The sequence below is a fragment of the Argiope bruennichi genome, chromosome 5, assembly GCF_947563725.1.
Source record: "Argiope bruennichi chromosome 5, qqArgBrue1.1, whole genome shotgun sequence".
Classification (NCBI taxonomy): domain Eukaryota; kingdom Metazoa; phylum Arthropoda; class Arachnida; order Araneae; family Araneidae; genus Argiope; species Argiope bruennichi.
In genome coordinates, this window is record NC_079155.1 from 24,038,599 (window position 1) to 24,062,927 (window position 24,329).

General features: G+C 27.0%; 1 protein-coding gene across 2 annotated transcripts; it reads left to right on the forward strand.

The window, feature by feature from the left end:
• The first annotated feature begins 4,121 nt into the window (after window positions 1–4,121).
• On the forward strand, window positions 4,122–23,364 carry LOC129969588 (toll-interacting protein B-like). Of its 2 annotated transcripts, none has more exons than XM_056084222.1 (8): window positions 4,122–4,303; window positions 5,740–5,901; window positions 8,307–8,440; window positions 10,070–10,118; window positions 12,461–12,613; window positions 16,220–16,313; window positions 19,842–19,948; window positions 23,156–23,364. In XM_056084222.1, exons 1-8 carry the CDS (start codon window positions 4,268–4,270, stop codon window positions 23,267–23,269), a joined length of 849 nt encoding a protein of 282 aa, XP_055940197.1. In that variant the 5' UTR covers window positions 4,122–4,267; the 3' UTR covers window positions 23,270–23,364. The 2 variants fall into 2 exon arrangements, with proteins under 2 accessions (XP_055940197.1, XP_055940198.1); XM_056084223.1 differs by lacking the exon at window positions 4,122–4,303 and adding an exon at window positions 4,480–4,598.
• The last annotated feature ends 965 nt before the right edge of the window (window positions 23,365–24,329 follow it).

The following is a 24,329-nucleotide window of genomic DNA, read 5'->3' on the forward strand; positions in this document are numbered from 1 at the left end:
AAAAGAAAGAAATAGAGAAGAAGAAAAAAAAAAAAAAAAAAAGAAAGGTGAGAAAATTGATTGAATGAGGGGGTTAAGGGATTTTTAGCAACAAAGGCTGTCATCCCAAAAGTGGGGAAAGAAAAAGGGAAGGAAAAAAAAAAAAAAAAAGAAAAGAAAAGAAACCGTCAGAAGCTGAGACACAGTTAAAAAAAATTCGAGAGCTTTGAGATTAAAAAAAGAAATCTTCTGATTTAACTACTTTCTAACTTAAAAGTTCTGGGTTTAAAAATAACAAATGCAAATGGAAACGATGTAAAAAAAAATTAATTAATTAACATTTTACTATGGTCTGGAATTACAATAAGTGCTTGGAATAACGGTTTACAATTCATAATTCTTCTAAGTTAGATTTACTACAGAATATTTTTTTTTCTATAGAATTAACCTGTTAAAGTAATTTTGCCATTTTATGGTGTGTTTGATTAAGCAAAGGCAAACATGATTCTTGTGCCTCCCCCTCTCAAAAAAGTTTAATTGTTTGCTCATTTCTTTGAATTAAAGTTTAAATCGCCGGCGTCCTGGCATAGGGATAGCGCGTCTTCCCCGTCCCGGGTTTGAGACCCGGTTCGGGCATGGTTGTTCTTCATCTGTTCTATCTGTGAAGTGTGTGAATGTGCCCCCCCTGTAAAAAGGGGCTGTGCAAGCGAATTTGATGCATGAAGTATCCAAGTCGTACTCTTGGTCCTAGTTGGCGCTACTAAAGCAAGAGACGCTACATTATAAACAACAACAGCACAGTTTAAATCAAATTTCTTTATGTTAAAAGAAAAATCGAAACTGGTCTCATATTTATCAAATACAGGTACTGGGGTTATTTTTATTTCTATATATATAATGTTACGAAATTTCCGGGGTTCGTTTGGATAGTGAAATTTATATGGTGTGGAGAACGCTCAATCAGCAGGCGGCAGTTTAAAATAAAACAAAGACATTTATTTACACGAAGACACACAGGACAACAAAAAGACGACAACTATATACAGCATAGGAGACGATTATCTTCAGCCGAAACGTGCAGCATACAACAGCATCATACAACAAAACTCTACTGCAGACAGTAGCGCATAGCTTAGTTCAGCACTAGCTTGACTCCGTCGCTGCTCTGCTAATCCCTGGAAGACCAGATCTTCACCGTCGATTCCGATTACTCTCGTCTGTCGCTTCCGACAACTCTTCTCTGTCGCTTCCGACTACGACTACTCTCTGGTTCACGATAACCCCGGCAGCTGCAGGCTGCTCCTTTTATAAGTTTCAGGAGGCGGGGCTAGAAGCCTCTCGAATAATCAGGAACGTTCGAGGCGTATCTTGGTTCCTACTGGACGGATCGGGAAAATTCTCGATGTTTCGGGTGTAATCTATTTTGGAGCCAAAGTCGCCAAATTCGTCGCCAAGTTGCCAAATGGTCGCCAAGTTTGTCGCCAAGCTCCAGGACCTCCTATGGAACTAACTATGCTGGGAAGCCGCATCACAGATTCGTAACAATAAGTATTTGATTTCATCATTTTAGAATTTATCAAACTTTCATGTAATATTGTTATACATTCAAAATTTTATTGCCATTTAAAATTATAATCTAAAGAGCAAACGAAGCCACATAAATCTATTTTCTTCGAAATGAAAGAAAGCACCACCCCTTAGGGAGGGGATACTCCCTACTTTATTACAGCTTTATTTATACCCCCCCCCCCTTTTTTTGCAGTTTCCAATTATATAAAAAAAATGAATCATTGTGATATCTAGAGGACCCTTTAGGAGGAAATGAACTCTCTGAGTTTTTATTTCAATGACTACAAATAAACTTAAAACGAATCTCAGGACATATAAAAGAAAGATATTTTAATTATAGAATGTTTTTTTTTCTCATTTAAATACGTGTTTATTTAGAAATGAAATATTTTATGGTGAGAACTGTTAGCTTCAAAATATGTCTCTTTTTTTATCATGTTCCACGAATAATATTCTATTGCTATCTCGATATAATATTTTAGAAAAGTTATCGATCTTTTAATATATTGTTACGAATCTGTGATGTGGCTTCCCAGCATAGTTGGTTCCATAGGAGGTCCCAGAGCTTGGCGACCATTTGGCGACTTTGGCGCCAAAATAGATTATACCCAAACATTCAGAATTTTCCCGATCCGTCCAGTAGGGATCGAGATACGCCTCGAACGTCCCTGATTGGTTGAGCGGCTTCTAGCCCTGCCCCCTGAGACCTATAAAAGGAGGCGGCTGCGGCTGCCAGGGTCGTCGTAGTCGGGATCGACGGTAAAGAACTGGCGTTCCAGAGATAAGCGGAGCAGCGACGGAGTGAAGCTAGTGCTGAACTAAGCTGTGCGCTACTGTCTACAGTAGAGACTTGTTGTATGCTTCTGTTTATGCTGTTTTGTAGGCTGCTGTGTATGCTGCACGTCTCGGCTGAAGATAATCGTCTGTTGTGCTGTATATAGTTGTCGTCTTTGTGCTGTCCTGTGTGTCTTCGTGTAAATAAACGTCGTTGTTTTATTTTCTACTGCCGCGTGCTGATTGAGCGTTCTCCACACCATATAACTCCCACTATCCAAACGAACCCGGAAATATCGTAACAATATGTACCTCCTTATGATAGCGTTAACTTCAAGAGCCGGATAGTTTATTAAAAGTACATATTTTTTTATTTCGAATATTTTCTGCAATGTATTATTCATTAATATTTTCTATATTTATTAATATAAATGCTATGGAATGTGATATTTAATTTTTCTTCAAATTTACTATCAGATGGCGCCGAAAATATGAAATTACAATTTATTCAAAATTAATCAATTAAATGATAATTATGTGTTGAAGGTATTAAAATAGAGTACTGTCATTGAAAACATACAGGCATGTAAAATATTGCATGACTACAAATAAATGAAAAATTGATTCAAAATTCCATGAAAGGAATGCTTTTCACTCTCTGTCATTTCTAATTTTCGTCTAGCAACCCTAATTACTCAAAATATTCGACAATCTATTTAAAATACATTTAGATAATTTCCGTTATTCAGAAGTCGGCCAACATTGATGGAGATTCCGTACAATATCTTGTGCAAATAAATTATTGTTTGGATGAACTATTATAGCAATATTGTAGAATGAATTTATGCTGGTTAAAAATAATTAATATTTAAATAACACTTTACTTAACCATAAATTTAGTTTTAAGGATAAAAAAAGTTTATTTTTTCAATTAGTGCCTCGGTCTTTTATTTAATTCTATGTTATTTTATAAATAATATTCTATATCAATCTTTAAATTGGTTAAAATTCGAATATCATTTACACTTTGTTTAGAAATGAAACGGAAACCAAGTGCTTTTACTCAAGGGTAAGCTTTTATGATGCCGCTTCGATAAATATTTTGATACATTTTTTAAGCTGAGACGAAATAATAATTATAACTAATTTCGAACACCCAAATACAAATATTTTAGTCTTTTCATCGATTTGAAAAATCTTCTAATAACACAGGATTCCTAAACTTTTTGACACTCACGATGATATTTAGGCCGAAAAGTATATTCTACCCAGCAATAATGATGATGTATAATTAATAATGATGTAATGATTCAGATGTATATGATTTATTACTTCATAGCAATAAAAAAAAAGTTTCGTACCTTGAAGAGGAAAATCAAAAATTTTCTGGATCAGAAATTTATGTACATGTTCTGCAGACTTTTCCTCATGTGTGTAACATTCGGAAAGTCTATTGATTGATCCCATGATTTTGAGATAATGAAATAACTCCCTATCAATACATCTTATATATCATGAATTAAAACTAGAAAATCAATCAATTAAATACTTGAGTCAACAAATATTTTAATTAATAAATTATACATTTTATCCTAGGGGGCAATTTGAGGGTCAATTCTAAAATGTCAGTTGCATACTATTTTGAAATGAGCGATTTAGTGTTAAAGTCTCTTTTTTTTATTTAGAATATTTTTCTAGGTGTATATATTTTTTTTACTCAAGACTACATTCAGAAACATTAAAATGAGTCCTTTACTGTTTTTTGATCTTTTTGTTTTTAGAAAGTAAGACGATTCAATCTCAACCCATATCTTAGCAGACGAAGAAAGTTTTGTTTCAGCTGATTGGCTGTCGATTAATGAAATCGTGATTGGATTGCATTCAGATGACTTCAGGATTTTACGATATGCGAACTAGAGTTTTCGAAAAATATTAAAACTGCGAAATGACGACTCCAAGATATATTGAGCAACGAAATCGGGTAAGAAATAAAATATAAAGTTTTATTTGTTTTTTGTTTGTATCTGTGAGCTTCATCTAACATATTGTAAACATAGCCGGCAAGGAAAATAAACACAAACGCACATCCAATCAACACACCTTCATAAATCTCATGATGACTAATTCTTTTTTTTTTTTTTTTGGTTGCTGTTAAAAATTTTGCAGAAATTACTTGTTTTTCGTATAATACCCCCTATAATACCGTTAAATAATAGAATGTCGCATTTATCTGCTTCGCAGTGATTCATTTAGTTTCTGCTGACAGTTCAAATGATGTAATTTTAGAAATTGTTGAATATTTAGATTTTTAATGTGTCATAGCGTGTTTAATATTTTTTTTGTTATGTTGATGAGTTAGAAATATTCTATAACATGTAAATTTTGTCATACTGTTTTTGTTTTAAGGCGATTTGTTTGTTTATATATTCTTATTGAATAATACGTTTTTAATTATTCCGAAAATTAGCAAATAGCATACATATATTCAAAATATTGTTTTACAATAGATGAGCTAAGCTGATACAATTAAAATTTGGAGCAAAAAATTTAAATGAATAGTAATTTGAAATTGAGAGTTTGCAGTATTTGAAAGGGGTTCAATAGTTCCTGTTAGAAACTGTTACTTTTTTCAGTATATTATTATTCATTGTATATAAATAATTCTTTTTATGCAACAGATGTTGTATAGTTAAATTGAATGATTTTATTATTTTTGTTAAAACGTTGTTAAGATCCTATTAGATATAATCAATTTAATAAGATTTGAAAGCAACCAGTTGAAATAATAGGTTCATGATAACTATATCTGTTTGATTTAATAAAATTACTCCTATTGTGACATGAATAGAAATATGTCATTTGATTATCCATGTTACTGTAGTTCTGTTAGCAGCATCTTTAACAAAAACTTGGTTGATGTTTGGGATGACATGTCAGATCTTAACTGTAGTTCTTTAATAAAATAGCACCAATCTACTAAATGAATAATACTAGTATATAGGCCTCAAGATAACTGAAAATCTTTTGATGGAATAGTAACTATAAATTAGAAAGTAAATTTTTTAAATAACATTAAATTAATAGAAAAATCGTACATATGTTTTTCTGAAGATACTTACTCTGTTATAAATTATGTTTGGAAATGTTATGCTATTGTTTGACAAGCAATACTTCTTATTTGAGTTTTAAAACTTCCACCAAAACTAAATTATTTCCATACATATCTGAATTTTTTCTGATTATTTTAAAGTTTGGAAAATTGAGATATGTAATGTTACTTGTTAAGTAATGGCAAATTACATTAATTCTTTTCTACTATTGGGTGTATTAATTGCATTTATATTGCTGATATTTTTCTTTTCTAGTTTTATTTTTAATTGAAAAGTTTTGGATTTGATCCTTTTGTTTTAAATTTAGGTTATGTTAGGAAGTCTTCCTGAAGACTTCTTACGAGTCGAATCTGCTGATTCTAGAGATGGCACTACCAATGCTCATTCTCAAACAAGACAGGGTACCCAACATCAACAAAATTATGCCCAGGCTAATATGGCCACACAGATAACACTTGGTGTTGTAGGGGTAAGTGTTATGGATGTTAATAGATTTTTAATTTGTTATGTGAAAATTAGACATGCAGTCTTTCAATATTTTTTTTTAACAATAATGTGATTTTATTCTTTTTAACCCTTTCCACTCAGATGGTGCCTTTCACTCACCATTCAAGATGCTGCATGATTTTGACATTTTTTTTTAAATTTTGATTTTTAAAAAATACCGAAAGATCTGTAAGAAGATGTAAATTAATTTTTTAGTAAAATTCAACTTAAAACTATAATAAATATTTTTTTTTCAAAGCAATAAACAACTCCTTGTGTTAGCCGAATAATTTTGCATTGAATTTTTTTTCAATGGGTTAAATGAAATAATCAAATATACTCATTCTAAAAATCAGTTTATTTGAAAAAAAAAAAAAGTTCTGTATAAATTTTTTGTTAGATGTATGTTGTAGTAGTTATTATTTAATTTAAATTAATAATTTTTATTTATATAAGAAGTTTAGTGTGTAAGTAATTGAAATATTGTTTAATGCATTATTAGAATTTGAAAAAATTGTAAATTTTCCAGTAAACAAATTTTATTGGAATATCAAAATAATTTTTTTAATGATTGATTAAAATAATTTCTTCAGTTAGATACTTTTTATTAATATTTTACTTTTAATAACAGAATTGATTCTTTTACAATGAAAATGCTAGCTATTTTTTTTTGTTCAAGTTGTCAATAGTTTTTCTTATTTATAAATTTTTCAATAAATATTTTTAGTGCATTTATCCTATAAATATCTACTTAATATTTGTAGTCCAAAGGTTATTCATTTCAAGTTTTAAAATGGTAATTAAGGCAGTGTTGTTCAAGGCAATGTATAGCCATGATCAATAGAACTAAAAGCTTAAGATTATGCACTAGTTATTGTCAAGTTCAGGTATAGTCTAATCTGTGATATTAGAGATGTTTTGATTTGGAAGCCATATCAACTTGTCTTCAATTGTTCAGAATAGATAAAGTTTTCATAATTAATTTAATGGTTTTAGGTAGGATTAAAGAAATATTTACATTGAAATAATTGTATGTCCTATAAAGAGTGACAGATATGTGGGTTTTGTGTGAATTGTATGCCAATATGCTTAAGATACTCTTACCCCCCCCCCCCCACACACACTTTTTTTTTTTTTGGTCATTGCATGGCTATGCTCATCTGCATTGATTATTTTTGTTGTCAGATAACTTCGAAATAGATTATTGAAATGGATTGAAGATTGCCTTTCAGTCTTAAATACATTCAGTATATGCTTTATATGCCCAAGATGCATTGTGTCACCTAGCTTCTCAAAGTGCAGTTTAGAAGAGTTGTAGTATTTTCATAAGACTTTATTAACAGTTAGACAAGTTTTGTTAAATCACGATCGGAAGTTCGAATTTCTGTTGACAACAAGTGACTACTATTTGCATTAAAATTTTTTTTTACCTTGGTATTAATAATCTGGCAAGCATTGTAATTAAATAATAACCCCCTCCCCCTCCCCAATTTATTTTTAATAATTTTTCAATGTTTCACTCATATAGTTTATCCTTTTTAATATCCAATTCTATCATACTTAGCATTCTTAATTGCAGAATTTTATAACTTTTTGTTTTTATTTTCTATTTATATTAAGGTTCTCTGAAATAATTTTAATTTCTAATTGTTATCGCAAATGATTTTTTCTGCTCTTTTTAAATCAGAATTAAAATATTAATAATCCTTTAAAAAATGCTTATATAATGATGGCTGCTCAAATAAATATTTGCTTATATAAGAATATAAAATATACAATAATTCTTATTTTAACGTTTGTCATCTGAATACTTTCTCCAATGAATAAATAATTAAAAAGATTATTATAGGGATTAAATGATATATGTAGAGACATGTTAACTCTGGATCGAAAAACTGGCCTCTACTTATCGGATTATATATCAAATCAAATATCTCTCATGGGCCCTAGGGGAAAACCCGGTTGAGATTAATGCTTAGAGATGGCTCATATTACAGGAATCGCATACTAAATTAACATAAATGAATTTAATGAACTGGACAAATGGCTGGGCCGCTTTACATTGATGAACGCTATTACAGTACTGAATACAGTTTTAAAGGCGGCAATCAGATAGCTTCTTATTGGCTTTTGAGTGATGATGCGAGCACCGCCAGGATGACGCTCTATACACCAAATATATATATATATATATATAAATAGAATAGTAGTCCTATGCGTTCGTTTGGTACAAGATGAGAATGTCTATTTATAGATATCATGTGACTTCAATTCAAAATTATTAATTTCACACATGTTAATATTTTACTTAATATTAGTTTCATCATAATCCATATTTATCATGAATGTATATTACTAATTTAAATTTATATATGCTGTTTCTTTTAGGCCCAGTTAGCAAAGAACTACAGTATAACTAAAATGGATCCATATGTAAGGGTCAGAATAGGACATGCTGTATTTGAAACTCAAACTGATGTCAGAGGAGGAAAATTCCCTAGTTGGAACAAAACTATCACTGCGTTAGTATAAATATTTTTAATTAATTTGCTGGCATGTTCTATTAACTTTGTAGCAACTATTCTCTAAGCTTAATCTAAGGATGTAATTTTAAAATTTTGATAAAACAGTTATAGCTCAATTGTGCATCAGACTTGAAACATAGCAGTCTTGTGCTGTGAAATTTTTGGAAAATCACTCATCTGTTTTCCTAGATTTAATATTTGGTTCTTTCTTTACAAAGTGGATATAAGCTTCTGATATTTGGTGTGTTGTGTGACTGTTGTAAATATCATTATTAAATATCACTTTCTATTATTTAAAAAATTATTACATTATTTGTTTTATAACCCTAATTTCTTATTATGATTGAAATGAATGTGACTAGTTATTTTTTTAATCTTTACCTTTTATTTTTTGTTAACAAAATTTACCCCTAGTGTTTTAAATGAAATGTTATAAACATTCTACTGGTGGCTATAAAACTGTATGTAAAATTTTTATTCATTAAAATAAAATTGTTTCTTTGATGCTGTATTGGCAAAGTATCTTTATGTCCTTAAAGTGAAAGATTGTACTATAAAATTATAATTGGAATGTTATTACAAAATTATGATGTAATTTTTAATGAAAAAATATTTAATGTATTGAATGAAATTAATAAATTTTTAATAACTATAAAATGAATAAATCAATTTGACTTCCTTAAATTTGAATTAATTTTTCATCGGCATTTCTATTACTCAACTTGTGAGTCATAATATTGACTCATTATTAAAAATGAGTTTTGTTCTGTCAATTTTCTTTTATTTAAAGATGTTACTGTAGATTTTCTTTGTTTTTTTTTTTAAATTCTCTTATACAAATCATACGTGTTTAAATTTCTTACTCTTCTGATGTTTAGTTGTGTATGGGGTGATTTTATTGCACTATGAAGCTTCTTCAAAATCCTTTCAAATAAACTCAAAAATTTTAAATTACAATTAATGCAGTAATTTTTTTATTGGAATAAAGTATATTTAGTCATATTTTGTGTTATAATAAATATTTCAGATTTGTTTTGAAATTTTTGATCAGTTAAAATCATCTGTGCTAATTTAAATTTCAAATGTACTGGCATTTTGTGGTACATTGAAATTCCATTTGGAAAATGTATTGCTAGTCACGGTGTGTTTAGTGTAAATTATTATCTAGCACTTGATGTTTTATTAAATCATTAATAATTATTTTTTTAATGCAGTAAATATATTATTAAAACTTGGTACAATGTCTTTCCTCATACTTAGCATTTTTTTTATCTACTTATTTGAATAGCAGCTAATGCAGGCTAATTGTTATGATGTATCCTAAGTTTTCACGTTATTTATTTCAAATAAAGAAGTTTGCTAAAAATATCGGAGCAAAATGTCATTTTATTTTAGTGTATACTTGTTAAAATTTTTTACGATATTTCAAGTATCCAGCTTTGTATTGTTTAAGTTGACGATAAATAGTATATGTGAGGTTTTTCTTTTGTTGAATAAGGACTATACTTTTATTTCTGTGAATCTAGGAGAAAATATGAAATAATTTTTATTAATATTTCATAAAGGGTTTTTAAATATTTATTTTTTAAACAATACTTAAAATCTGTCTTCTGTAATTTGTTTCAGATACCTTCCTCATGGTATAAGAACTATTCACATAGAGATTTTTGATGAGGTATGTGTATTTAGATTTAAAAGAAAGATTATAGATTGGACATTTGTTTAAACTTTTCATTTACTCTCTGCTATGTGACAAATTTTTGCCATGGGATTAACATTTATTGTCAAAATAGAAACATCGTCTTATTTATATTTATGAAAATGCTACATATAATTTATCAAGTCGAAATACATTATAACTTTATTTAATTGATTCTACTATAAATTGAATAAATGTTTTTATAAGAAAATTTATGCTCCTGAAACTCTTAGCAAAAGATAGAATTAATAGTATTAAAACTAGTTATTGATCAAGTTCTAAACTTTGAAAACATTTAAACAGTTTATTTTTAGGATTTCTATAAAAAAAAAAAAAAAAAATATCCCAAATTTATTTAAAATCCCGTTTTTTATATGCTTATTTTTTTAAAACTGGAAATAAGAGTATCATTGTCTTATTTATTCCATGTAATTAATTTTATGTTGTCCACTTTTCTATCCTTCTGAGAGTATTTTGGTCTTGTGGATTTTGTGCAATTATATGGGCATTCATACTTTCATTGTCTTTTAACTAAGTTATTTTTATTGTAAGATTTCATTTAAAAAAGTTTCAGTATAATATGGTTTTTTCAGATATTTTCACTGCTGCTTTTATAATTTTCATACTCATTGTACAATGACATCTTGTGTCAAAAGTCGTAAGGTATGGAAACAGCAGTAAAAGGGGGAGGGGGCTAAAAAATTCTGAATGAAATACTGTTATATGAGCATTATATATTTTATAATCAACATTAAATAGCTCTATTTATTCAGAAATAAAAGTAATGAAATTATCAATTATTACAGAAAAGGAAATTATTCCTCAAAAAATATCTGCTTTAGAATATTAAAAATTATTATTAATTATTATTATTATTTCTTATTGGAACTGCTTTATCTGTTTAGTTTGAAAATGAGTACAATATTGCTATTCATTTCAGTATCCTGAGCTTAACACTTTTTGGCATTTCTATCTTATTAAGGGGTGAGGCACAGGATGATGAGGTGCATTTCCGGAATTCTTTGACCTTGATTTCCGCCATACTAAATACTTTTTCATTCAATTTATTTTATGTGTATATGAATGTTTCTGTTCGCATTTATTTTAATTCAAAATTCTGTTATTGATTGCTTATATGGCTAATTCAAGTGGCAAAAGTATACATTTTAAAGTAATATTTTCAAGTAAAAAAATCATTAACAATATTTTTTAAAATATAAATTATACAAATGAAGCATTTTAATATAAAATCATTATTATTTTGTAAAAAAAGTGAATTACTGTATCTTAAGAATATAAATCTTTCATTTATCATCATAATTTAATGTTATGCCATTTACAGTAAATAAAAAATCCTCTGAAATATTTTATTGTGAATTAATATTTTTTTCTGATTATATTATGATTTATTTGTTGTGTTTACACTCATGAATCTGTGAGTAATCGAAGTTTACTTTATTATTAAATATAAATATCTTCTTTCGTCTTTTCTCCCATCACTATTTTGACGAATTAAACCCTTTCTAACTCATATACATAAAAATGCGGATATTTACAAATAATAAGCAGCATTCCTTATGATACTTAATATTTTAAACTTTTATTTTGAATGATTGTACTAACAAGAACTTTTAAATAATCAGCTTTAATAATAACTTTTTAATAAGGATGAACTTTTATATAAAAATATCAAGCTATACCACTTCAAAAAATTTCAGAATTAACTTCATCAGTTCTTTAGAAATGCATTTTTAAAGACAATAATAATTTTTAAAGATAATACAAACACTTTAAAAGTTACATTTTTTTTATTTCACTTTTATGGAATTTAATTGAACAAAATATACAATTAATATTTTATTGTTGGTTAATAGTGTTAACAATTAATAATAAGTAGTATAATACCATTAAAATAAAAGTAGTAATATGTATTTAAAATAGAAAACATTTTATATATCTTTATGTATTGCATCATTTTTGTATTGTACTATTTAACTGTATCTTAAAAATACATATTCAAAGCTTTGCATTTTACTTAAGTTTATAATCTCCAATTTTTCACTGTGTTCATGAATTAATTGTTCGTGTTACAAAATTTGAATTGGATTTTTGTAGAACAGACGAGGTTCTTATCTGCCATTTCCAAGCAAGTTGTCTCTTTCATCAGCAATTAAATATTAAAATTGATAATTTAAAATAATTTGTTTGTAATGCAAGAAAAATCTAATGCCTAATTTTGTAATAAATCACCAGAATACAAATCATATATTGTAATTTTATGATGAATATGTTATAAGAAATTATGTTTTGTCTTTTAGAATACACTTATACCAGATGAACGCATTGCATATGCAGATTATGTTTTGACAGACGAAGCTCTACAAGGAAAATTTGTTGATACTTGGGTCCCATTGAGTGGCAAGCAAGGTGAAGGGAAAGAAGGATCAATCAATATAACCATTTACATTAGAGTAAGTTGCTTCACATCTTTCATGTTAAATTTTTTTTTTTTTAAATCTATGAATATTCAAGTTTTGCTCAAGAGTATTATCTATTTAATATTGGCTTTTAAAACTTTTTTTTTTCAGTTTAAAAGGTTGAAAAATGATAATACAAATTATTTGGAAAACTCTCCAAATTAATCTTAATATATATAAATTACGTGTCACGTTGTTTGTCCGCGATGGACTCCTAAACTACTTAACTGATTTTAATCAAATTTGCACACCGTGTGCAGTTTGATCTAACTTAAAAGATAGGATAGCCCTTTTTTTGAATTTTTAATTAGAATTTTAATTATTAATTAAAAACTAACTTTCCCGCCAAAAAAAATCTTTTCATTTTTCCCATCGCCAAATGAGTACGGCTTCAGTTTTTTTCCCCAACAGTCATGAAGCTAGGCTTAAGATTTTTCGGCTGATTATTTGAAACGATTCTATTTATTTTCTTAATGTTTGATGCATTTAAAATTAAACATTGTTAATTAATCGATCTTTCAGATTCATTCTGAAGTACTTGCGAATTAAAATAAAACAAAATAAAGGAAATTAAAAATTTATAATCTGCATATCGTTACCCAAACTGGAGTAGAAAATTTGCGCATTTGTTTTAGCATAATTGGCATTGAAAATTCACGCATGCACATTGTTTTCTTATTGTTGACAAATATTTTCAACGGATGCGGATTTGGTTTTGATGGTTTAATGTTTCCGACAGATTATTTCAAACGATTCTGTTTATTTTTTTAGTGTTTAATGCATTTGAAACTAAACATTGTTAATTAAACGATCTGTTTATGATGAATCTGAGAAAATTTTGTTGAAAACTTCTTGAGATATTATATAAATTAAGAAAAATATTCTTTAGTGGCCATAAGGTTTAAATACTCAGCGACTCTGTTTTCAGTACTCATATTTAAAAAAAATGCTTTGTTTCAGTAAAAAAAATATTATTATATTTATTGCAGTTTAATCATTTCCACTTTAATTTAAAGCATAAATTCTACGGGAGCTAACAGAAAATGAGAGAGATACATATTACGTTATGGCTGAAGGCCTTTATAATAATATGAGTGAATTATATGACTATTAAAATTTGAAGTTTTAAAATATTTTAATGAAGAAGCAATTAAAATGGGAGTTCCATAAAATATTTAATTACTAAAATTTTAACGTGCATTAAGATTGGCGAACCAGCTGGTCGCCAAAGGCGGCTAGTAGGTATATAAAGTAATGCATAGTGGTGAATGACCTGGGTTTAATCTAAAGAGAGAAAATATTAATTTTTTAATATTCTCCTGTTTAAAATTACTCAGATGATGGTAATGATGAAGTATTAATATTTTTTTGCAATTGCTGTTTATCATTTCAATACCACTACTATAAAGTTATACTTTCTTAATTTATAAAATACAGGGCATTGAACAAGTTAGAAGTATTCAGATTTAATAACTGCAGTAAAAGTATTCAAATTTTATAAAAGCAGCATAAAATTATCTATAAATTTAATTTGCATTAAAAAGATTATATCACAAATCTTATTTTGGCTAATGAAGTTCAGTATGGGCATCCATATATGGTTGCCCTTACCACTGAATATAAAATTTATATATATATATATATATATAATATCTTATAAAATTTTTACTTCTATTTGTGTAATAAATCTAATAAAAGAAACACACTCATTGAAATCATCCAAGGTACAGATCTTTTGATGATATACTGTCATTTGCAAGAAGTTTCTTTGGAATACCTCAAGGTCCAGAGTTTGGGCATTGACCTCATTTTGCTGACTTGCCATTAATATGTGACTGGTTCAAAAAACAATTCAAAATAGCTATTAGTAAAATCTTTACTGAATTTTATGCATGAATGCTGTGAATAGTGCTCATCCATGACATTTAATAATGATTTTAGATTACAAAAATGAAATAGTGATTATGGCATAGCAATGGCATAGATGATGATTATGGTATAGCAGTTTCATTTCAAATCATGTATTTTTTTAAAAATATATTTCAATGCACTTTTCTACTTATAGTCCTCTTTAGTCTGGTATAACTTATATATTAAAATATTTTGACATTCATGTTTCATTTGTAAGTTGTCACATTTTACCTGAAGAAATAATTCAAGAATATGTATATACATACCTTTTCGGAAAATTGATTGCAACTCTGCTTTCTTTATAAATGTTGCCTAAAAGGCAGTTTTTTTTTTTTTTTTTTTTTTTTTTAAATTTTAGAATAAGCTGAAATTTTGCAATGATATATAGGCTATAAAAATCTATATTTCTATTTTTATAATTTTCTTTCCATTCGTGATGGGGGAGAGTAGTTTTATGCATGCACACACAAATCAGGAATCATTTAATTTGTGGTGTATTAAATCAATAGCAAAGCAAGCATTTTACTTCTGTATAAATAGTGTTTCAATGCAACAGAAATGTTTAATACAACTTTCAAAAATATGAAATAGAAATAGTATATAAACATAAGAATCTAAAACATTTTAGTAAAAAAATAATATATAAAACATTAGCATATTAACTTATCCATGAGACATTATGTTGCATTTTTAGAAAGCTGATTAAAATCCATATCGGTGACATCTTTCGGTATCATTTAGTAGTTAATTTTTTGAATGGTTTTGCATGCACAAAATTTCTTTCAGATTGAATCAAAAATTGAATTGTCCAATTAAAGAAAAGCCAAAATGGATTTTTAAACCTTTTAAACTTTCCAATTGTTGAATATCTGCATCAGTTTAACATGATCATATTAATCAAAAGCTAATCCAATCAAGTCCTTAAAAAAAATTATTTTATTTTTGTAAATTATTGAATTAAAAATATTCTTCTGAGTTTTCTGAGTCCTATTTTTCTAAACCAGAAAACTTTTTAAGTTTCTGAATATGCTGTAAATGATTTTAGAATCCATAGTGAATACTTTTTTCTTTGCATGAACACTGGAATAAAAACAAATTGTTCATTTTCTTCCAATATGTATTAGTGTTCCTGGAAAGCAAAAAAATCTATAATAATCCTTCATAAATTAATATGCATTTTACATAATTAAAATATATTAAAATATTTTACATAAGTTTTATTTTTTAAGCTGTCAATAGGGGAAAATCTTAAAGTTTATAAGATATTGCCATTGCCCCAATATAGATTTACTTTTTTTTAGTTGCATAATCCTGTACAGTTATATTTTGTTGCAGATTGTTGTTCTATTCTTTGAAAAAAGATGTATTGTACTTTTCTAGCCAAATTAATAAATAAGAAATTTAAGAAATGAATATATTAAAAACATGAGTTTCCTCAAAGTGTGTTTTCTGTACTTAACTACATTAGCCTGTTACAAGGAAATGATCTAAATGAAGACATACCTACAAATAAACACTCATTTTATGATTAAGTAAACACTTTTCTTATTATTAGTTAAATGAACTTTTGTTTTATTAAGTAATGTTTGGTATATTTTCACATTATTTTTGATTTCCTTATTTTAACCTGCGGTTTTCAGTATTATGTATTAATTAATATAATTGATTACTTTTATCGTTTCTTTGCAGTCTGTGCCTTACTGGTCTTCAGTTATGCCAGCTGCTGCTCCATTAATGGTCATTCCTCAGCCCTCTTTAGGAGTCTGGCCGTATTACGTTGGTGGTATGTCAATATTTCTCTTTTTTTCTTTCCTTTATATGTTTGACATTTCTGAAATGAATATTTTATTGATATGAGTTTATGTAGAAAGGTACTTTTTTTATGTCAGATAGTTCATTTATCCTTATTTTGTATCTAGATTGAACTATCCAGTTTAAAGGGTTGTATTTGAGTTTAATGATTAGTTTAATGATCTAATTACTGAGTAATGCAATAATACATTATTCAGTCACAGATTTCTTCTCTGATTAAATTAATGCTTCTTAATCATTTTTCTTATATATATATATAACATTGTAAGCATAATTTGGGCAGATATTTGGAATTTAATTTGATTTTATTTTAACAAGGGAAGCATGATTTATACATTGGTAGAAACAATAAGACAGTTGTCTATCTACATCATAACACAAGAATAAAGTAAAAGTAATTCTTCTCTGAATGAATTTACTAAGAGATTTTGATATGGATTGTTTTGACACATTTCTTTGTGGAAAAGGTACATAAAGTATCTTTAAAAAGAATGGCTAGTTGTTAGGGATCTTCATCCATTGCTTAGAGCATGGGAAATTGTAATAGTCATAAATTTTTTGGAATGTGTGTTAAAAATAAATTAAGAAGTGGAATTTTGATCAGGAGGTAAGAGAAGATTTTAGAATTAAGTAACATGAACTAACTTAAGATAGGAATTAAGAAATCAATTAAGATTTGAATTAGATTAAGAATATCATTAAAAACGCACACACACACTCACTGCATTGATATCTCAAGGCAGGAGGAAGGCAAGAGGAATTATTGATTTTTTTTTATTATATTGTATATTTTGTGTATTATCATTTTCTTCTTATTGTATATGATATTTGGCATTTAAGAAGTTGTGTATTAGTAGACCTCTCTTGTGTGAAAGTTGCTATTTTATATTTTGCCTGAATATTTAACTCTTCCACACATGTTGATTCATTTATATTCATTAGAACTATTTATATTAAAATATTGAAATCGATTTTAAATTCATACTTTTATTAATTTTTAAATTACTTAATGAGGAAAGTTTTTAAGCCGTAAGAATATGTTTTCTTCATTAAATGGCTTAAAAAACTGAACAACAAAACCTTAAATAATTTGATATAAGTTATTCAGTTAATTAATTAACCATTTTCATTCAGTTAATTAACCATGCTTGAAAGAGTTAATCAAATTTATTGTTAAAGACAGATAAGGGATCCTTGGTTTAAAAAAAAGACATTTTGGGATAAAAGATATTTTTCCTTCGAACACATATAAATTTTTCCATTAAAGAATGGATTTTATACTTTCAAGCATATGAATTTGGAATTTTCTCATTGAAATGGCAGAATATTTGAAGAGCCATGTGAAACTGAAAAACAAATGTTTTTAAATTGGATAAAATACAAATATCTAGTTTAACTTTGTGTAAAGTTTGGTGGAATCTACGTCTATCTCTTAAACTAATCTTTAATAAGTGAGAGACCAAGCATGCTTATTTATGTATGTATATTTGTGTGTGTGTGTTGTAAAAAAGAAATTCTAAAACTTATGACCATTAAAAGAAACTGAAAATTAATTCATATTATTCCACTGCTCTGCTTTTCTTCATTTAACTTGTGAATATCTCAAGTATATATTTTAAAATGCCACATAGCAACTACCAACCGATTATAATGCAAAGATATGTATATGAAAACACTGGGAATGTTTTAATGAATTTGTAAAAATTTTGCTTATAAAATTGGTTATTTAAAATGTTATTTCGTTTCCTTTTGTTAATATTTTTTCCTGTCATATTTTTCATTACAGAAAAATATAATTATTTTTCATTGCAGAAAAATAATTATTTTAGTATTAATATTTGTTTTGAACATTTATACATTGCATAAAATAAAGTCTCCTAAAAGCATTTGTATGTTGAAACCCTAAAAACTCGAGAAATACTTAACTAATTTTGGAGATATTTGTACCATTTTGTAGGGCATTTATTGGGGAAGGTTTTAGTATATTGAAGTCATATCAAAATTTAAAAAAAAAGGAGTTTTATAATTACAATTTTAATTATTTTCCTACTATGATTCACATATGCGTAAATCAGCAGTATCTGTGGTTTGCACTTATCAGTGCGTGAGCGGAAATCTCAAACTTTGCATGTGAAAATATCAAGAGCTGTGGTATTCATATGCAGTACATTTCTTTGTTTACATTTGATTTTAAACAGCAATTCAAATCTCATTATCCCCAAAAGAAGAAAATTCAACCTTGGCTGGAGCACATTAGATGCCAAAACGCTTTGTTTGTTGTGCGATAATGAAAATGTAGAGGAAAGAAACGTTAGGTTAGCGAATATCAGAGAAAGAATGTCCACACTTTCTTCAAAGGAGAGTTTTCTGCTGAGTCAAGTAACCGTCTTTAAATCGCACGGCAATTGAATAATAGAGACAAATGAATCTCGGTGTGTAATAATTGCAAAATCAAGCAGAGTTAAGATCACCGAATTGTGAACTATGTCGAATATTGGTCAAAAGTACAATACTACTTCAAATATGTGATAAAATTTTTCTGTTTTGGATCTTACTTCTAAAATCTATTTTAAATCATTTAAAAGCAACAATCTTTTAGAATGATAGCTTTATTTTTTAGGTATCAAAGAAATAGTGTCTAACTTAAGTACATTTGATAAATAGTACTCATACATGATGAAAACCTTGTTACCTATATAAAGTTACAAAATTTATAAGTGTGTGGACCAAGTAGAACTGTTCGAAAGTCAGTAGATTTTTGAGATGTCAAGAATAATTTGCATGCATGTTGTATGAATGTTCAACATTTAAAATATGATAAGTATCTATTTGATATTTTGTATTTTTGAAAAAGTTGACATGATGCAACTTTTTAGCATCATTAAAGCTGGCTGATTCCAGTGGATAAGTCATACATTGGAAACATGTCAGTTATTGGTGAGGGAGGTACTACCTAATGAGTATTTGTTGAAATATTGTATCTTGTAAATGGCTTTACAATGAAAAGCAAGCCAGATTATAAAATGAGGTAAAATATTATGCAGTGACATCCATCTAAATTCATTTTGATGTTTTGATGAACTAAATTGAATAATTGGTTGAAATATACATACTTGTTAATAGCAACTATTGACAAGTATGTATTGTTCTGCGCTACATTTGCATTTAAATTACTATATACTGTACAAATGTTTTTAAACTATACTGTCTATTCTGTGGGCCTTCTTCTTTTTTTGAAATTTTTTTTTAAAAAAAAGAGAAGTTGCAAAAATAATAAAGTCACATTTATAAAATTGTACTGTTATATAATTGAGGATAATTTTATTTTTTGTAATGCTTTTTACATGTTTGTAGTAAATGAGATTTATTTTATTTTTTATTATTTTTAAAATTTATATAATATTCATTTCATAATTGCAGTTTTTTAAATACAACTATAATTATGTTGTAATTGTATTGTTTATATGCAAAATTAATCCAGAAAAATTTCTTGTTGTAGGCCAACCCATTTCAATTTGTCCACAACCTGTACAAAATCCAAATTATCCAGCACCTGTGCAGCCGCCTCAGCCAAATTACCAACCATCAGAAGATGATATTAAACAGGTAAAATGGAGAAAAATGCATGTTTTACTGTCTATGACAATTTAGTTAGATTGTACATAAAAGTAACGAGCAATGACTTTGCCAGTAAATGTTATTATAGTGTTTAGATAAAACTCAATAAAATCGACCTGTTTTGTGTTCTAATATATAGATTTATTACATATAATATTGAGTAATGATATTTAGGACTATTTAAATAGGTGTAATCATATACAGTGCTGTAATTTTCATTAGTTTGCTGACATTAATTGTAACTAAATGTAATATTGAAAACAACACTGAACAATTTTGTCATTTAAAATGCATTCAAGATATTTTTTATTAAAATAAGTTTCTTAAAATTTTCGTGCTCCCATCCAAATTAGTATATGTTAATAAATATTTTTAGATAACTACAAAATATTATTAAATTTTCTCTTATTATTTTCAATATTCAGTTCATTCATATTTATTTAATATCATTTAAAATATTTTCATAATTTTTAAAAGTGTTTCTTTTGGAAGTTATTAATGATGTTTATAAAATAATAGTTACAGAAATGTTTTAAACATCAATTTGAATTACAAAAGAATATTTGGTAAGCCTGAAACTTAGGTGGAAATGGTTACCACAGAAATTATGGCAATTCCTGAGATTGCTTTGTAATTGTCTTAACGATAGCACACGAATACAATGCTTTCTTTAATTCCAAGTTCAGTCAGAAATTTTTTTATCAGATAAAAAAAAAAATTGAAGTTTTTTTGAGTTATTAGTATTTTTTTTTATTTGTAAAGCTGACCTATAGCCTTTTAGAATAGTCAGTAAATTAAATGTTTGTAATGTTACTAAAAGCAAAGGGGGGGGGGAGGTAATAACTATCTTTTAATACTGCATTGGGTTCTTCTATTTAATAAGCCCATGTAAAATAGAATTATTTTGTTAGAAACATCTGGCAATATGCATTTTATTTACCAGTTTTGGAATGTTTCTAAACAAGTATAAAATAAGCAATTTATAGTCATATGATTAGCATTTTTAGAAGCAACATATTTTTCACAATTTAATAACAAAATAAGAAAAAAATTAAGCGATTGGTATTAAAAGTTTTAAAATTATCTCGAAAATTCTGATAATTAGAAACGTTGTAGTTCAGAAATGAAATAATCACCATCAAGCAATCATTAGTGAATAAAATAAAATCATGCAAATCTTTATCCTAACTTTTCCCTTGCGAACTTTCTAAGTACTTTGATTATTGAAAGTGAACACATTTTAATAATCTTAATTGATAAATTATATTCAGTTTATTTATTGACTGTTGTCTGAAGAGAAATAAATATAATTAATCACATAAATTGAATATAAATTTTATATATTTTTAAAAACAAATTTAAATTCATATAAAAAGTATAAAGACAAATGAATTTTTTTTTATAACTATCTGGTTATTTTGGTGTAAAGTTCTTAAAACATTCTTAAATGGCATACATTTGGTTTGGTTAATGGAAAACAATTTTAAATACTTTACATGTTGAGTTTTATAGAATGCATACTATAAGCTTGTGTGCATTTTTATATTTTCTTGTATACAATTTGGAATGAAAATCTTTAACTATTCAAAGATATGACTAAAATCAAAAGATTTTTTTACAATAGGATTAATAGCTGCCTTTATGAAGAACTCTGAATTTTAATTTTGCTCGTATTTTGAAAATGATAAAAACGAATTTTTTTTCCTTTTAAATGTATGGTTCATTGCATAAATTATACGGACATTAAAGGGGTGGGGGAAGAAAATAAAGAAATAAATGATTTTTTTAATGATGTGATATTATTTTCCATCAAGTTATCCTTGTAGTCAAGAAATTAAATTACTTTAAAAAACTTTCCTTGCATGTTAGTATATAGTTTTGTTAGCAATTCCTTATTATTAATACCCTTGATATACGATTTTGAATATTAGAGAGTTTAGATGAATACTTTCCCGAGCAGTAATTTTTTTTAAAGTCTATAATCAGTTGGTAGGTCTAATAATAAAGATTAAAAAAAAAAAAAAACGTACGTCCATCCTACATATCTGTAACAATGTTGGAGTTTTATTTAATTATTTTTCAAATTAAACGTATAAAATTATCTGCTTTATGCATCAACAAATTAATGTATATTAAGAATTTTTTATTTATTTTCATTATTTAGAAATAAAAGTAAACATGTGAACACTTGTCTGGTGCATTTTAATTTAAGCAATTAATTAGCTTAGTATAAAACAAACTTGAATAACTATGATTTTTATATATTTATAACCTAATTAGTTAGATTAAGTTTTTCTAAAATATTCATGTCATAAAGAGTTGCCAGTCTTTATTGTTTACTATTAATATCATGAAATTTGTTACAGGACTAAATTTGTTGTATGTGCTAGATAATTTGCAGTTTTATTCAATGCAGTGATAATGTATACATATATAACCAAATTCCCCCTAACAAATTCTGTGCCTTAAATAACTCTTTTAAGTTTTTTAAAATTTGTTTTTTACCGAAATAATTAGATGAGCAAAAATTTTAAATGCACGCAAATATATTTTTTTTCCCTTTAAAAAAATGCCTTGTAATTTTTAGACAAAAAATATGCTAAATCCCTTTTGTACATGCCAAAAAAAAAAAAAGAAAAAAAGATTAACATACTAATTAAATTTTAATGGAGATAAAAAAAATTGTAATGTGGTTATGAAAGACAAAGCTCTTATATAAATATAAATTTCAAATTAACTTAATGGTAGCATGCTTTAATGTACCTTAGATTTCTCAGACCATTTATTAAATTAGAAATAAACATTTTCTTTCAATTGTCTATTATTATTATGGGGAATGATATATTTACTTCATTTACTAATCTTGATTTTTTTCAAATTTAATTTTATTGTTACTTAATGAATGGTGGTGAATTAATTGTTTAGTTAACATATTACTACATTTTAGTAATGAAGAATTTGGATGGGAACATGCCATAATATTGTCAGTTTTTCCCCCTTCCAAAAAAAGTTTTTTGTATTAAAGTGAACTTTAAAAAGATAAGCTTTTTTTGATATATGAAATAAAAAAGAAAAAAAAAAAATCCATCCTTTATGTAATCATGATTTTGCAAATGTTTTATTGTTTCTTCATGAATTGCTTGCATTTATTGTATTTAATATGTAATTATACTTTTTTTTTTTTTTGCTTATTAGATGCAAGAAATGTTCCCATCATATGATCGAGAGGTGATTTTAGGGGTGTTGGAAAACCACCGTGGAAATAAGGACCAAGCCATAACTTCTCTTCTATCACTGGGTGACAAATGATCTCGATTCTTGAAAGCATTTTATGTAGTGTCTTTGAGTTTGTTCATCTATCCCAGATTATAATTGTACATTTTGAAGTTCTTTTTTTTTTTTTTTACAGCTAAAAAGTCGTGTTGACTTTTGATGCTCGAAAATCGATTAACCAGCCAATTTATGAGCTTCAGAGTTTTGTGCATAATATATATTATGAATTTATTTCATTTGGCTAAAATAAATTACTTCCAATATAACATAGCTATATTTTTATGGAGGAATGAAGCTGTACTGTATAAAAATATTTGTAAATCATTGCTCAGAAATTCAAAATTTTAATCGTAGTTTTATGGCATTGTGTTGTATGTGAAGTTATAAATTATCATTTATAGAAGCTGTTATTTAGTCATACAAAATTTAACTAATAAATAATTCCTTATGTTTTATGATTTATTTGCAAACTTATTTGCAGATCGGTGATTTAATAACCTTTTTATAAGCTTGTAATTTTGTTTATGATTTTTGTATTAAAAATGTTTCTGTTTAAATACACCTTTTTATTCTTAGAGTTGTAAATATATAATAAAAGTAATTTACTTTGACTACAAATTCTCTTGCTTATTTATTTTTAAGGAAGCCACCATTATAACACCACATAAAATAAAGAATTAATCTGATACAATTTGGGATTTCTAATTGTCAGTTCTATTACACACTTTGGATATTAGATTTTGTGAACTTTATATATATATTGTAAATAAATATATCCTTGCATATACTAATTATTAAATATTGTTACTTCATAATTATCTGACAAATCAAACTGTGCAAAATTGGAATAAGTTAATATAGAATTATATTAACTTAAAGGATAACATTTGTTTAGTACAAACATATAACTGTGTACGTATGTAAATGATTAATTGTATTTAAATTAAACACAATTGCTGATTTCTTATTTTTGATAGATTTACTTTTGGCGATTTTAGACATAATCAATTAAAAGAAAGTATTTTTAGTATTCTTGATTGAAGACATGACTTAAAAATATATTCTACTTTTAAAAAGTCAGTAATTGGGCTTTGAG

Coding starts and splice junctions, on each gene's coding strand:
- LOC129969588 (XM_056084222.1), top strand. CDS start 4,268: ATGACGACTCCAAGATATATTGAGCAACGAAATCGG. Junction 5,902..8,306: donor TAACACTTGGTGTTGTAGGG/GTAAGTGTTATG, acceptor TGTTTCTTTTAG/GCCCAGTTAGCAAAGAACTA. Junction 10,119..12,460: donor ACATAGAGATTTTTGATGAG/GTATGTGTATTT, acceptor TTTGTCTTTTAG/AATACACTTATACCAGATGA.